The 17,872-nt window shown below is 32.3% G+C and overlaps 1 protein-coding gene across 1 annotated transcript in view; it reads right to left on the reverse strand.

Moving 5' to 3' along the window:
* Nucleotides 1-4,370: 4,370 nt before the first annotated feature.
* Nucleotides 4,371-17,872, reverse strand: part of LOC144835723 (kinase suppressor of Ras 2-like) — a 40,711-nt gene continuing 27,209 nt past the window's right edge. The window contains exons 8-21 of the mRNA XM_078690802.1: nucleotides 17,472-17,558; nucleotides 16,728-16,828; nucleotides 15,611-15,655; nucleotides 13,958-14,152; nucleotides 13,447-13,559; nucleotides 11,438-11,548; nucleotides 10,539-10,630; nucleotides 10,177-10,261; nucleotides 9,714-9,802; nucleotides 9,366-9,462; nucleotides 9,101-9,243; nucleotides 8,590-8,721; nucleotides 8,051-8,180; nucleotides 4,371-7,920 (exon numbers count right to left, since the gene is read on the reverse strand). Of these exons, the coding sequence (XP_078546928.1) occupies nucleotides 7,768-7,920; nucleotides 8,051-8,180; nucleotides 8,590-8,721; nucleotides 9,101-9,243; nucleotides 9,366-9,462; nucleotides 9,714-9,802; nucleotides 10,177-10,261; nucleotides 10,539-10,630; nucleotides 11,438-11,548; nucleotides 13,447-13,559; nucleotides 13,958-14,152; nucleotides 15,611-15,655; nucleotides 16,728-16,828; nucleotides 17,472-17,558 (1,573 nt within the window). The 3' untranslated portion in view covers nucleotides 4,371-7,767. The remainder of the gene's footprint in view (nucleotides 7,921-8,050; nucleotides 8,181-8,589; nucleotides 8,722-9,100; nucleotides 9,244-9,365; nucleotides 9,463-9,713; nucleotides 9,803-10,176; nucleotides 10,262-10,538; nucleotides 10,631-11,437; nucleotides 11,549-13,446; nucleotides 13,560-13,957; nucleotides 14,153-15,610; nucleotides 15,656-16,727; nucleotides 16,829-17,471; nucleotides 17,559-17,872) is intronic.

Here is a 17,872-nt window from a genome sequence, read left to right on the forward strand (position 1 = left end):
ACGGTTTCGTACACCTGCGATGAAAATATAAATTCAATTTCTTTTAAAATTGAGGGCGGCAAACATAACATTTACAAGATCGAATACAGGGTGAAAAAAAAATTTAAATAAAAAAAAAGATGTTAAATGTGCTCTCCCTGCCTCAGCACTAAGGCCCTGCCACAGCCTTTTGGGGTCGTTTCCAGCACATCACCAGATGCATTGATGTTGTCGCCTCATGATGTGTGGTGGAAAGGGGGACGTATAATTCTGTGAACCCCAAACACAGTGGCCGCATGCCTTTAACTCTATTCCACCGACCAGCGTGGGAATCGAACCCACGACATACGTGTTGTCAACACGACGCTCAGACGACTGAGCTAACTGATCATTTTGGTTTTTACAAGTTTAATAGGATATTTATGATGAAATGATGAATTACGTAATACACGTATACATAGACTATTATCAGCTGTTCAGTCATGTACTACTTTGTGGCCTAACGGGTAATGCTCAGCTTTGGGTGCTCTCAGCTCTAGTAGATTGGGTTCGAACCTCCACGGATATTTTCTTTTTTAAATTACTTAATACACGTATAAATAGACTATTATCAGCTGTTCAGTCATGTACTACTCTGTGGCCTAACGGGTAATGCTCAGCTTTGGGTGCTCTCAGCTCTAGTAGATTGGGTTCGAACCTCTACGGATATTTTTTTTAAATAAAAAATAAATAAAAAAAATAAATAAATAAAATAATGAATATTGTTTTTCTTTTATTTTGAAAGAGAGATATTTTGAGGGTTGTAAATGTCAGGCCTAAACAAGTGGACCTTTTTAAAAATCAGAAACAAAGTTGCATGGCATTATTTTCCATTAAATAGACTGCCATAAAACCTCGAAAAGAAGCCCATGTGCTCCTTCATTGTTAGTACTCTTGGGTGGGCTTCTTTTTCACATGCAGTTCTTTTCGAGATTACTTTTGCAAACTAAAAGAGGGGAGCTGATAGGTTCCCGGCCGGAAATGTTTTATTTACATGATTTGAACAATCTTCTAATGTAAAGATTAACAACATCAAAATTTAACAGTGTGGCGTGTTGACCGTCAATGACTAAAATACCATCTTCCCCATAATACACCTGCACAAACTCATTTGCATAACAACGCACGGCATACCAAACTGTTTAAAATGAGATATAACATTTTAGTGATTTTATTTCTATTTTATATCCCTGTGCTCCGATCGTGCCAAATTGGGTCCATTGAGCTCAGTGTATTAGATACGAATGAGATACTGTATTCAAATTTAGTGACTTTATTTCTATTTTATATCACTGTGCTCCCCTTGTGCCAAAATTGGGTCCACTTGAGCACAGTGTATTAACAGACAAAAATATATTTAAATTAGTGACTTATTTCTATTCTATATTACTGTGCTCCACTGGCGCCAAATGTGATCCACTGAACCAGTTACCGTAGTACTATTTCTATTTTTGAAGTAAATAAAGGCATAAAGCTTTTCATAATTTACTCCCAGCGATTGTTAAAAATAATTTCATTTTATGCTCAGTTGGCCACGATAAATATACTCGACAAAAACACCAATTCTACCACAATTTAAAAGAACCACTAAAAAATCATTAAGTTTAGTCAGTAAAGGGGTTGAACTTTGGCGTGAAATACATGAGACTCTTAAGTTACATAAGAATCCTATAACTTTAAAAATAAAATACAAAAATAAATTACTTTTGCAATACTCTGATTAAAACAGGTATTTTTTACAATTACATTTTACTCTCTCTCTTTTTTTTTGTTAAGATAAAAAAAAAAGATTGTTTGCATTCTTAAAAGTTACATTTTGTTTGCCTATGCCCTTGTGCCTTTTTTTTTCATATTTCTATTTATATATATATTGTTTTGTAACAGGGGGTTTCTACTTAAGCTGTGCTTCAGAGATTCCCCCTTTCCATTCTTTTGTTATGATTATTTATGTATGTTTATGTGAATGGAAATAAAGAAACAAACAAACATAAATGGCGCTCCGTAGAGAATGCTCCATCGTCAGAATGACGCTCTGATATACCTCATGGATGGGATTGGAAATCACTATGACGAGCCGACAGTGCCAAATAATTTATTTATTGCAGTACCTGAGTTTTAACTGTTTTAGACGATTTAATTGTAAGGAATAACATTCCATGTCACAAAGTAAAAAATACAACACCACAAAATAAATACTATGCAAACAGCTCTGTATGTGTTAAATTTTATTTGAATATTGATAAACATGAATATTCATATCCTAGGATTGTAAATTTCGAAAAATATTCAATCATTTCATGAATGTTTAAATTCAATATACTGTATATCAAAATTCTAAAATGAATATTCAATCAATTTCATGAATATTTAAATTCAATGTACTGTATACTGTATCAAAATTCTAAAATGAATATTCAATAAATTTCATGAATATTTAAATTCAATATACTGTATATCAAAATTCTAAAATGAATATTCAATAAATTGATATTTAAATCAGTTAAATTAATTCATTAAATAAATTGATTTTGTACAACTTCATTCATATTCAATCATTTTATAAATGAAAATTTAGTAAATATTCAACAAATCTATATGATATATCCACTTCATTCTGTTGGATACATATTGATTATTCTTTATGAATATTCATTAGTATACTAATTACATCATCCATATTCATAAGATGATCAATTATTTAATATAGACTGCATATAAATATACTTGCAATAATTGCACTGTACACAGAATTACATTGTAACCCACATGGCCATGTAGTTTAAATTACAATTCCTATTTGTGTAGCATACTTCAGTAATAAAACAATCATTGTATCCATTATTTACCATCATATAGCCATACATGGTTATGAGATAGCCATCATGGTTATGAGATAGCCATCATGGTTATGATATAGCCATACAATGCTCATAATATAGCCATACATGGTTATGAGATAGCCATACATGGTCATGACATAGCCATCATGGTCATGATGATGTAGCCATATATTATATATGATCATGATATAGCCATACATGGTCATGATATAGCCATACATGGTCATCATAGACCCATATATGGTCACATCATCATGGTATGAACATACGTGTATCATCATCCCAACATAGCCATTATTATGATCACACATCCTGTAGGCCTATTATACTACTGATAAAGCCTAGAGTAGCCATATGTAATCAAATTATGCCCACTTTATATCCCCAAGATGTACTCGCATATTAATGTGTTCTGACTGCATTCATATAACCACGATGCAATCATACAGAGTCAAAATATACTTATTAACAGACTCACAAGTAGCCAAAATTATAAATACACCTGGTAAAAATGTGACCATATCATGATGAAGCCATATCATTCCATTTTCATAGCAAATATGATATTAAGTGAAGATTTAAGCTCTGTCTACACTATCAAAACTTTGTGACAAAAAAATGTGATGTGCCCATATATGGACATGATGATGTCATATGATTACAATATTTAGGCATATCACTACTTTATTTGGGCACATCACACTTTTTGATAGTGTAGTCAGAGCCTTAGTTAGTACCACGGGAATTTGCTTATGGTGAAGGGCCTAAGCCTGGTCCAAATATTCACCACAAACGCTAGCAGACATTATCGTATGTATCATTTTATAAAAGCAAAAAAATAATATATATTTTTTATGTTATTCATTTTTAACTATAAAATCAAATTATTTAAATACTGAAAAGCTTTGTTTACAAATTAATATAGAAAATGGCATTTTTTATATAATATTTAAATTAATAGTTAGATACGATAAAAGTATCCATAGCTGATCTTTTTACAGCTTTTTCGTCCATGTCATCATCTCTTTAATATACATATACTTTCCTTATACAAAAACTTGATATCAATGACGTATATAAATAACGGGTAAACAAGAAATAAAGCCTTGTCTACACTATCAAAATGTGATGTGCCCATATATGGACATATGGCTACCATATTTGGGCATATCACTACCATATTTGGGCACATCACACTTTTTTTTAGAGTAAGCATTAAAAAAATAATACGTAAACACAAATAATACAATTCTTGACAAAAAAATTATTATTGAAACAAAAAATATCTTTCTCTTTTATTTAAGGTCATAGTTCGTTTGGTTGTTTACTGAAAACGTTGTTAACTAAAATAATGTCTATAAAAAGTAGGGTTATTTTTTTTTGGTTTGAATTCATCGTCAATATACTCAAACTGAAAAACAATCCCTTTACGTCCATCACATTCACAAAAACGCATTCTTTCAAAATCACATACTTACACAAAAATAGAATTAAAATATCACATTGGGTATAAACAAATTTTAGGAATAGATAATTAACATAGGAATTCAAAATCTCAATTTATCTGAAAAAAATAAACTTTAAAAATAATTCCATTTTGTCAAATTCAATTTTTATATATTTATTATTTAAAGTTCTTAAGTTAAAATTTTAAGTTTTATTATTTTGATAATCATTAAAAAGGTTTCAATTAATTCAATTGTCATGGGCTGTATTTTAGACTGGCAAACCTACTCATTTTTGATATGGTTTAATATTTTGGTCACGCACCAAAAACAGCTACCAGCATATAAATAGAGACTCTCTAATATATCTCTTATTTCTCTCTTCAATGTAAACTGTAGGAACAGTACCTCTATACAGTCAACTCTCCCAATAATCTGGCTTTCCAGAAAATCTGTCATTCTGATTGTGTTTATAATGTATATCCTCGGGTATAATCCCACTTCAGGTCTAATCCCACCCCTACTTTATGTCTAATTTCACAACAGGCATATGACTTTTGATCTGGATGTAGGCCTCGATCTCGCTAGCCAGTTCAGATGAGATTTTACAAGAAATGCTTAGCAATCATTGTTTTTTTCCTGAACCAGGGTTTCCCAGGATATAGTCCCACCCCTCAAAGTGGGCCAAATTTTGTGTTCAAGGTGGGTGGGATTATACCAGAGGAAATATGGTAATGGTAAAACAAGTCTTTCCCAAATCTCAGACCTTTCGTACCACAAGAAAAGTCTGGTTTTGTGAGGGTTTCCAGGCTTTCAGAGAGCCACAGTATAGGGAGTGTTGACTGTATATTATAGTTAACAGACGTGATGGTGCAAAATTAATTTAACATTTCTGCTAAAACTTAATATTATTTACAATAGCTTTTACAAAACATACACATAAATGATTATTAACTTTAACTAAAGATAAAATAAATATTAGAAAAACAAATTAGAAATGAACAAAAAAACTTAAGCTTTAAGCATACAATGGTATTGGGATTATTATTTGAGTTAATATAAATAAAAAAGAGATTTAAAACAGAATGACTTTTGAAATAAAAATGTGGAGGTCTTTAAATACTACAATCTCATTTGCAAGAAGTCTCATATTTGGGGCGGACCCATGGCATTTGTAGCTCGCACTGCACATTTTGACAGCTACAATGAAATTATTAACTACTTTTTGATATCTATTCTTGACAAACTGTTCTTGGATCCGTGCCTGGATATTATTACTATTTTATAAGATAACACACAAATGCTATAAAGCTCTGTTAAGCATATCACTACCATATTTGGGCACATCACACTCTTTTGTCAAACTAGTTTGAAAGTGTAGACAGAGCTTTAGAATAGCTATTGGCATATTATGAGAACAACCATATAAAAATCATTTTTAAGTCATTTTTAAGTGTAAGTTAATCATTCTATTTTGAATTTTTAGTAGATTATTAATTTATCATTTATGAATAAAACCATGAAGTTTTAAATATAATAATTGCCATCGTTTATATATTGTTAAATAAATGTATACAAAAATGAAAAAAAAAATGACTTTGAAATACAAAATATTGCAAAGTATTTTTTAAAAGCAAAAACAAAATGGTCATATCAATAAATAATCACCTGGATAGCAATGGATGAAGAAATACATATAGTTTAAAAATTATTAAAAGTATTGCTTTTAAGAATAATCTGATTCCAATCACCTCTTATTAAAGACCACGTGTTGAAGGTATAAAGAAATTTTTTTTTTCTTTCTTTTTACTTTCATGGTCTTACTAAACAATATGTGCCACATAATAAGGCCTTGTCTTTTAAGGCGAGCGAGTTCGATCACTCACCTAACACACTGCCCTTGAGGTGTGCGATTTACAACACGCTTAAATTCGGTAAACTTCTACACACCAAAATACAAACAGCACACCTACAGCATCCCTGAATGTATTGAGGAGTGCAATTTGTAACACACCTATAATTTTCAAAAGCCTGCATAATGCTACATAACATGCCTAGGTTACTGTTAGGATTAGGTTAGGCACGTGTGGTACTGTTAGTGTGGCATTGTGTGGCATGTGGTGTTTAGTAGGACCATGAAAGTAAAAACAATGTTTCACCCGAAATGATAACAACTGCACCCATGTTTAAAATTCCCTATTTATGAGGCTTAGGCAATGCCTATAGCAAGGATTTGTACCAATGATGATAAGATTCCCAGGCAAGCACCAAGCTATAATACCACTATTTTATGTATAGCTGTAAATGTTTGCTACCTATTCACACTACTACAGTATGGTGATCTTTAATTAGAGGGAGAGCGTTAAATTTGTAACAATTATCTCCTCTCAAACTATCCCCTACAAACCCTTTTAATAATACTTATATTAGATTAAGTTTTTGTGTACAATGTAAAGCTTTTTAATACATACATATAAATGTCTCTTATCTACAGCTTATTCTGAGTGTACAAAAACAGATGTGGCATGCACAAAGTTAGTATTTACAAATGTCTTTACAATTGTGTTAACACTTCAAGTGGATTTGAAATAATATAAAATAGCTATCAACTATATAAGTATGTTCTTAATATCCCAGTATAGTTCATTTTCTAAGATAACCTCCCTGTAACCCCTAATTAAGGAGTATGCTTGAGAAAAACCAAACACCAGTGAAGATTCATACTGTAAATAATAACCCATCGAGAGGATGCTAAGTTCCTTCTGGGGCATGGAGAGACACTGGTATTTCATAGTGGAACCAAGACCGTAAGAACATTAGTTTTTGGAGAATTTCGTGTTTTTAAAGAGTTTTAGGGGATTAAAATGTATTAAACATAATAGAATATATTATTAACATAACAACTTTATAATGATATATATATTACATAAGAGCATTCCATTAATAAATTTGCATATTCTTCAAAAAATATAAAAATGTTCGTAAACCCCTCAAAGCAACAATTGAGGTATTTACTTAGATTCAATGCCGAAACAAAACTACAAGGAAAAGCTTAGAACGAAGTGTTATCTGTACATTTACTATATAGTAATTCTCATAATTTATTGTTTTCATTTTTTTTTGCTATTATTATAAAATTATCAATATGGTAGTTGTAGCATTATGAAAAAGATATTATGAATTATCAAAAACAATGATTTTAAATCAGTAAAATGAAAAAAAGAAATGAATTTAAGGATACATAATTTACACTTTTATAATTGCATTTTTGGTCGACTACACATCTACACTTCATCCGCAGTAAGCAAAGAGTATTTTGTTAACTGGCTTTCTTGTAAATTGAAATTTCAATGTTGACCTTTGTAATGCCTCCTTATAGTGTTACTTTTAAGTTTAGTCCGAAACCTGACAAGCCATAATTCATCGTAACTATTTAGAACGCAAACGTCGTCGATTGTAACAGTTTAGAACACAGACTCAGCTGATCTTGATAGGTGGAGGGGTGTAGAAGGGCTCCGTCTAATTTGTCGTCGGGGTAATCGATCTAACGTTTTGGTTAATGTTCCGAATGACGGCCTTATACTTGGTGTATAATTCCAACACATCATTAGAATTTCCTTCAAAGAAAAAACATATATTCATTCATTTATATATACATTTATTCATCAACACTTAAAGATGGGCACATCACATATTTTTGTCACATAAAGTTTGATAGTGTAGACAGAGCTTAAACAAACTCTTTACCTTCACATCCTTAGAAGCTTGTATATGACTAAGAATTGGTTTCATTCCCTGTCCAACTTGGAATATAATTGCTTCATTTTCTTGATCGGCCATTGGAAACTCCTTGGCTAACAGCTCATACCAAACAGTTCTGAAAGATTAAATATAACATTTAAATTCAACTCTATCAAATAATAGGTATTTATAAATATTTAAGAATATCCTTAAGTTTTATTCACCTAAATAGCAGAATTTTTTTTTTCTTAGCCTAATTGCGATTGGTAAATATGACCACACGATGTTGGTTAAGGAACCAATACCAAGGTTTCCCACTAAGTCATATTTAAGCTCTGTCTATACTATCAAATTAGTTTGACCAAAGTGTGATGTGTCCAAATATGGTAGTGATATTTCCAAAAATGGTAGTGATATGCCATCATCATGTCCATATATGGGCACATAACATTTTTTTGTCACAATTTGATAGTGTAGACAAGGCTTAAGGCACCACCAGTACCACAGGTTCCCCACTAAGGCATGCTTAGCCTTGATCAACTTACCCAAATGCATAGACATCCGAGGCCTTAGAGAATGGCAGTTCACCATCTATATCTTTTACCTTCAGGGCTTTGATGAGTTCTGGTGCTAAGTAACACAACCAATTCTTTGGTATCTGAAGACAATCCTCTCTTCTAAAAAAAAATACAATAGTAAAAGTAACAATTTTATTTATCATTCATATACATACATAGTTGCTTCATCTTGTTTGTAATTTACAAACTTGGAAAAAAAATAAACTTTGCTGCTAACTTTCTCTACACTATCAAACTTTATGTGACAAAAAAATGTGATGTGCCAATGGACATGATGATGTCATATCACTACCATATTTAAGCATATCACTACCATATTTGGGCACATCACACTAGTTTCATAGTGTAGACAGAGCTTAACTCACCTATTTTCCTTTGAAAGCCTAGCAACACTGAATATTGAAAATGTGCCCATATATGGACATGATGATGTCATATCACTACCATATTTGGGCATATCACACATAGCTTAACTCACCTGTTTTCCTTTGAAAGCCTAGCAACACTGAATATTGAGAAGTCTGCGATGACAACTTTGTTGGAAAGTCCTTTCTCAACAAATATATTCTTAGAGCGTAAATCTTTATGAATGATTCCTTTTGCATGTAAATACCCCATACCCTACAAAGATAACATTACAAAATGAAATATAATAGAACACATATTATGGTGACTTTTTTGAAAAGAAAAGTTTTGAGTGGAAGATTATTTATAACTCAAATTAAAAAAACTCATGAAATTACCTGAAGAATTTGTGTTGCAAAGCTTACTGATTTACTTAGTGGAAACTTCTCCTTTAATATATGAATATACATATACAGGGACGGTCCTCTACACAGACTATAAAAACAACATGTTACAATAAAAAACTTTTACTTTACATACAGTACTAAATTCCTGCCAAATACTATACAATATATGTCCTGTTGATATATAGTTTGCGGTACACCACATATATTAGTTCTGAAAAGAACTGTTGAGTTTCTTGATGTTTCGATCAATATGCCTTGATATATATAATACAACTTCATACAATATATTAAGGTGTAAACTGGACCTCCAGCGTTAGGTCCTTATCAAAGGATGCTCACCTTGTGACTATAGCCAGACCATCCGCCATCTTGCACGTGCCCATAAAAAGAACTAAATAATCATGTCTTGTTCGCCTTAACTGCAATACCTGGAGAAGAAAATATAGTCAGTCAGAAAGTACATTAACATGCTCATATTATGTTATGAAGAGGGCTGTCATAGTACATTACATGGAGCTGTAGCTTGGTGGTTAACGTGCTTGCCTTCCAATTCCAAGGTCCAATCCTGACCTACAGAAGTGCCGGAGTTCAATTCTGACCTAGTGCCAGGGTTGTAACTCACAAATCTTTCAACTCCACTTTCTAAGCATCAGATAGACTTAGTTTATAAGCGTGATACATTATTAAACAATTTATCCATCCTATAATTGGCGAGTTACTAGCTGTTCAATACGTATGAAATAAATAAAAAATTTAAAGAACGTCCTCATGAAGAGGGTTGTCAGTTTTTATTTACACTTGCCTCTTTTTTAAATGCTTGACGTTCCTCTTCATTATTTGAATCAATGTCTAATACGCGAACGGCAACATCACCATGCCAATAACCCCTTCAAAATAAAATAAATACTACAATAAGCACACAGGATTAGAATTCATTGTAAACTAATTTAATTCTAAAGACATTTGTTTACTCCTAATGGTCACTGAGTAGCTCCAACATGGTTCCATACAAACAATGAATGTTTATAAGTGCAATGGTACAAATAATTTCATGAGGAAAATTAGTAAATATTTATGGATTTCTCAAAAGTAGTATTCACATAGATAGTGTGAACACGACCTCTGGAGATACAATTCATTGAATGTGAATACACATTTACTTACTTATACACTTTCCCAAATCTGCCCGTTCCTATGAGGTCCTTAATCTCCAATTTATCAACTGGTATATCCCATTCTGATAATACACTAGACTTCTGTATTGAAAAACAAAAATATACAACATTAATAAATTACCACTACATATCTACATATTATTATATGTAAGTTTAACTAAATATTTTGTTCATGCTGTGAAACAACTGTGCAATGTCCATTAATTTATTTTTCTCATTCTCAACAATAATTATGATATTAATAATTGCCATATAATGTAGTATAAAAAACGAAATACAAGTCATTTAAAGTAAAAGTTAAAGATCTAACAAAAATATACAAGGTTATAATATTGTTACAGGTGATACAAGAAAAAAAAAATTTATTATAAAAATCACGATATACTTTTTCTTCAAAAAAAACAACACAACTTATAACTAATATAACACACACATAAAAGACATCATTAAGCAGACAACAAAATAAAAAACAAAACAACTTCATATAATATAGTATAACATATAATACAATATAAGTTGTACTACAGTAGTACTGTATTAATGGAGGATCACTGAATCTCATGTCTCCTCCCAAATTACTGTTTTAAGTGAAAAACCAACACACTAAAGCTCTGTCTACTTTATCAAACTAATTTGACAAAAAAGTGTGATGTGCCCAAATATGGTAGTGATATACCCAAATATGGTAGTGATATGACATCATCATGTCCATATATGGGCACATCACATTTTTTTGTCACATAAAGTTTGATAGTGTAGAAAGAGCTTTATGAAAAAGAGCAACCATAGGTTGAAGATGGAAATCAACATGCTAGAGATTAGTGTTAAATAGTGCTATACTGTATCATGATACTAGATATATGAAGTAAACAACACGACACCACATACTCTACTCACACTCCCCTTGCGATGAGGAACTTCATTCGACTCCGAGTCGGACACATTGCTGTCGATCGACGCCCACTTTCCAGGCAAGGTTTTCTCAGAGTCTGTGTTAGTCTACAAACATAAAATATACCAAGTACAGAAGAGTGACACTACAGAGTAGAAACAGTCAACTCTCCCAATACCGGACACCATTAGGGCCGCTTGCTTAAATTGACTGGTAGCCCGAATGCGTTTCTAATGGTAAGACCTTTCGGACTGGTTTTGGGAGAGAGTCTGGTTTTCAGAGAATTAGGAGAGTTATAGTTAAATTATTTATACCGATTGATGGACTGCATCATCAAAACATGTCATGAATGTAGTTAGTACATTTAAATTTAAGAATGTAGTGATATAGGATGTCAGAGCAAAGGAACAGCTGAAACAAGAACGCAGGTTGCATACAAAGATTATTGTTAGAAACTATGTTTTGTTTCCAGTAAATTTGGTTTCCACATGAATGAAAGCCAAACTATATGTTCATCTTGGCCAAATACAGCCACTGTGTTCATCCTGGCCAAACACTAGCTTCTGTGTTCATTTTGGCCAAACACTAGCTTCTGTGTTCATCCTGGCCAAACACTAGCTTCTGTGTTCTTTTTTTGCCAAACATTAGCTTCTGTTCATTTAGGCCAAACACTAGCTTCAGTGTTCATTTTGGCCAAACACTAGCTTCTGTGTTCATTTTGGTCAAACACTAGCTTCTGTGTTCATTTTGACCAAACACTAGCTTCTGTGTTCATTTTGGCCAAACACTAGCTTCTGTGTTCATTTTTGGCCAAACACTAGCTTCTGTGTTCTTTTTTGGCCAAACATTAGCTTCTGTGTTCATTTTGGCCAAACACTAGCTTCAGTGTTCATTTTGGCCAAACACTATCTTGTGTTCATTTTGGCCAAACACTATCTTGTGTTCATTTTGGCCAAACACTAGCTTCAGTGTTCATTTTGGTCACATAGAGTGTTCTAAAATTTCACACACTAAGATGTCTCTTATTGGAGGTTTGATTGGTTAATACATACAAAAGTAGATACAACATATGTTACAAAGAAATTACAACAAATTCAGGACCAAATAGTTAGGATACTAGTAATGTAGTATGTTATTATGATAACAATGAATAATGAAAAAGTGAAAAAAAACCAAATTAAAGTCAGTGAGTGGAAGATAAATAAGACAACACATGGCATAGATTTAAATTATAATTTGTAAACATTACCAAATTATTTTAATATTAATAGTAATGAAGTTTAAAAAAAAAAGTTTCAAAAGAACAGATAGGGACTATTTCACTCTAGTAAACACAAATAATAATAATGATAATAAACAGTATTTATATAGCGCCTAATGGATCACTGACCCCTCTAGGTGCTTTACATTAGACCTTAACTAATGGTAATAAACTATCCCCCGCCGGACACCATTCTGGTATTTCTTAGTCGAGGTTTCGGGGATGGATAATCAACTTGGGCTATCTTGTCGTACAATGTCTTTTTTCATACATTAAGCACTCACTGTCCTCATGATGTCCGAGTGACACTTCGCATGTTTCAATTTGTAGCTGTTTACTAAAGTGAAAGTTCAACTGACTAGAGTATGATTCACACAATGTTTATGTCTCGTGAGTCAATGTTTGGAATTAATGTTGTTCTGATTCAGTTCATTTTCACAAATTGTTTTTCATTTTCAAATATTGAAATACATTAGGAGCCCTACTTTGGGGACCCCCTTAAAAAATGGACATTCTGTAAAGCTCTGTCTACACTATCAAACTTTATGTGACAAAAAATGTGAAGTGTCCACATATGGACATGATTATGTCATATTACTACTATACTATATTTAGGCACATCACACTTTTTTTGTAAAACTAGTTTGATAGAGTGTAGACAGAGCTTTAGGTCTGAAGGTGTCCCTCTATTATTTTTTTTTAGTATAGAAATTTTAGATTATATTTTATTACATGAAAACTTACATCAGGGGACTCGTGTGATTCTTGTGAATCAACTGTAATTGTTTGGTCACTTGATTGCGACGTCTCAACGTTCCTGGTGTCAACAGGTTCCAACGTTACGTCATTTGAAAAATCTACATAAAAATGCAGGAAGAATAAGTATAATAATATTATAACCAAATATGGTTTTGTTTTTATATATTTAGGCAAATTGGCATAAGCAAATTCATTCACTATCCTTCTTAAAGGTGGCAATCACGTTCGCAAGACAAACATATACACAAGATTCTCTACATAAACAAAGTCTTATTACAATTTTTTGGGAGTGGAGTTGTCATTTGTCACTAGAAAAAATCCTGACATATGACAGGACTTGAACCCAGGACTCTTGGATTGGTAGCCTTGAGTATTTTGTGGATATGTACGCTTTATAAATCTTCTTATCTTATGTTAGCCAAGCATCACAACCACTAAGCCACAACTCCACTCCATGTAAAAAATATTTGGGGAAAAAAATATCAATTATTTTTACCAAAATCAAACTCCCTGGCTTGCGGAGAGTGTACACTAGGTGGCGTTGCACTTGCCGACGACGAGTATACTTGTACTGGACTTGAAGGTGTTGATGACGTCGTTGATGAAGGGTTTGAGCTGGATTCACCGTGAGGGAATGCTTGTACGCTAGCCTGTGCTTCTGGACTTGGATGAATTGGGGGCTCCAGCGGTGCTGTGTGTCAAAACAGTTAAATGTTTATTGTTAATATGGTTGTAATTATAAGTTGTAATTTCACCATCAAGAGAGATTATTGACAGAGAACGTTTTACAGGATATATCTCCCAAATTTATGTTACACTCAGAACATTTTACGATTACATTGAAAATGTTTGTTTTGTGATGGTAATTTAACAGATCATGAAGTTGTGTAAAGCTCTGTCTACACTATCAAACTAGTTTGACAAAAGAGTGTGATGTGCCCATATATGGTAGTGATATGCCCACATATGGTAGTGGTATGACAACATCATGTCCATATATGGGCACATTTTTTTGTCACATAAAGATTGACAACGTAGACGGGGCTTAACATATCATAAAGTTGTGTAACATGGACAGAATACACTCCACTTGTTGTATAGTCTGTTATTGTTATATTAATGGCACATTGAAACAGACCTCTTGGTCTCGGCCACCAACTATTCAATTTGACTTTCAATGTGACTTTCAATGTTATGTTTTTGGCCGTACTACTGTACTAAACAGCATAATACAGGTAGTAGTTTGGAATATTGGAATGTCATAGATATACTAAAGGTCACAGACATAACCATAAAGGTCAAAAACAACATGCCACATGAAATTCTAAGTAATAAAAACTTCACAGGGAAGTATCCTGGTATGATGCTATAAGATTCAGAGAATTTATAAAACTTGTATATCAAATTCATTAATTTGCGCCATCCGTGACTAGGGTAACGTGTTATCATTATGTCTATGACCTTCAATTAATAAGACTAAAAATTAATAAATACAATAATTAATTTATATTATATAATAATAATAATACATTTTATTACTTTCAATAACAATCAATCTATTGCTACCAGATTTGATATTAATTGCAACTATCTACAACAAAATGCATAACTATACTACAGTACTATTGTGACAGTGTGGTGTTTAAAACCATGTTAACAATATCATACTAAAAACACTACCACAACTACTGTATGCTGTAATCTATTATAAAGTTTAAAGTTTTGCATATAAATAAAACCAAGTACATAGCTAGCAATATAGACATAGAAACAGGACGCTGATAATTAAAGACCCTCCAATTGGATACCATATATTTGAAAATAAGCTGCTAAAGTCAAGATCTCAGAAGTGGTACTTAATTAAAAGAAACACTGAATTCAATTGTACTGTACAACTCAAAATAGTATAACAAGTTAACACATAAAAAGGACAAAAGATGAAGGTATACTTAAGCTCTGTCTACACGATCAAACTAGTTTGACAAAAAAAAGTTTGGGGTGCCCAAATATGATCGTAATATGCACAAACATGGTAGTGGTATGACATCATCATGTCCATATATGGGTACATCACATTTTTTTGTCACATGTTTGATAGTGTAGACAGAGCTTTAAGGAAATGACAAAGTGAAAGTGTGAAATTCTGTACCTGGTTTTCGAGGAAAAATAGGCGATGGTGACATAACATGAGAACCTAATAGATGAAGGGAAGAGATAAAATACATAAAAAAGACAAAGATTTAAGACATGCAGAAGGAAAAATAACATGGTTAACATGAAAAAGCAATGTGTAAACAATTTTAAAGCTCTGTCTACACTATCAAACTAGTGTGATGTGCCCAAATATGGTAGTGATATGCCCAAATATGGTAGTAATATGACATCATCGTGTCCATATATGGGCACATCACATAAAGTTTGGTAGTGTAGACAGAGCTTAAAGCTCGTAGAATTACAATCAACTTTTTCAAAAACATGCACTGAAAAAATGGGAATCTCCCCCAATTAAATGTTCTTTTAGGTTTAAAATATAAAGCTGGAACCAGATTTTTAAGAAAACCATAACTTTAAAATAGATTTGTTTTGGAAGAGTTGAATGTATGGTTATAGAACTATAAACCCATCTAAAGTGAAACATTTGAGGCCTTTCAATTCTTTATACAAGAATTATACAAAAAAAAAGATAAATAAATAAAGAACAAATTATTATATATTGACATATAAATTATTTGTTTGCATTTATATGCAACCAACAACAAGTAACTTGTCAATTTCAGGATGGATAAACTATTTTATAATTTTAATTTTTTAATAATAATATACAAATTACTTTGAAAATAAAAACCCAATTAAATCCATTTTTATTTAAAAAAAAAAAAAGCTTAACAAAGATGCACTACCCTGAATTAAAACCTAATAATTAGTAATACCCACACCAACATTTATTGCAAAAGCATTAAGAAACAAAGATGTTTCCTTAGACAATTAAATGTTATCTATAAAATAAAAGTGTAAAATGCAGTCTATTTAGCCATTCAGTTTATTTTATCAATTTAAAAATGCAAAGCAAGATTATCTAACTTATTTAACACAATAAATTATCTGCAATGCAAAGGCTTTCTACCGATTTTAAAATTTGGCTCGTTTGTAAAAGCAATGCAAAACTGTTTAGCGCAATGCAAAACAAATTTAAAACTGGATTTAATTGTAGAATGGAAAGCCTTTAAAACAATGAACACGCTTTGAAATATAGTACATATTTTTACCTTGCGTTATGGATTCTTTGAATATTTCTTCGTATTTTCTAGGAAGGCCGCAGGATGGCAAGAGTTCTGCCGATGGCTCACATCGTGTGTGACATGTATATCTTGAAAAGAACAAAACGAAAGAAACATCATAATTACTTCCTGAATAACCAATCATTAGACTTTATTTATTTATCAATTAAACCAATAAAACCTCTATTGTAAACACTACACAAAACAGGTATGTTGGTAGTCTACGAGCGCCGCTTACCTGGATAAACCGACATAAGAAAATCCCCTGATAAAAGTAATTAAAATACTTCCAGTTACACCATGGCAATCTAACAGGATGCTGAGCTCCGTAGATCAAAGGGTTTGTCTTTGGTAGCGACACGATCAGTTCCACGTACCTTGATAGACACTGCGTGCCGCGGAGAATATGCACATAGTCCAGTATTGTTGGTATTTGTCACAGCCAGACATAAGATCAAATGACTGTTACAAGTTCCTATCTTGGCAAGGATCAAAGGGTTTATCTGTGGCTGCGACACGATCAGTCCCACACACCTTAACAGACACCATGGAGAATATGTACATAGTCCAGTACTGTTGGTATTTGTCGCAGCTAGACATGAGATCAAAGAACTGTTACGAGTTCTTATATTGGTGAGGTGAGCTCAGTGTCCTGTTGTTAGATTGCCTTGGTTTTACACAGATGATGTGGGAAGTAGACTGGGTGGTTACAATAAATGTATAACAACTTACTTGCAATCTTTGCATTTAACTCCAGAGATGATGATTTTTTCGTGGCAATAATCACATGTTTTTGTAACCATTGTCTTCTTCACAAACCTTTAAAAAAACATTGAAGAAATTAAGGTTTAATTAGTAAATGAACATGATCACCTTACCAGAATCGATGTACTGTAATAAAATTGAATACAATATTTAAGAAGCTTTAGAAAATATGTATTTACTGACTCAAAGTAAAAATCAAACAAAATCATTTACATAGCTTGTAACTCAACCTTAAAAAAAGTTACGTTCGGTCCAAAACTGAATTGAATGCTAAAGTGATAAATAATGTACTGCCCTCTATAGTTCAATCATTAATTTAATAGCTGTGTATGATGCATACTCTAATTCCTGGAAAATTATCCCATGAT

This window comes from Antedon bifida, chromosome 2 (assembly GCF_963402885.1).
Source record: "Antedon bifida chromosome 2, ecAntBifi1.1, whole genome shotgun sequence".
Taxonomy (NCBI): domain Eukaryota; kingdom Metazoa; phylum Echinodermata; class Crinoidea; order Comatulida; family Antedonidae; genus Antedon; species Antedon bifida.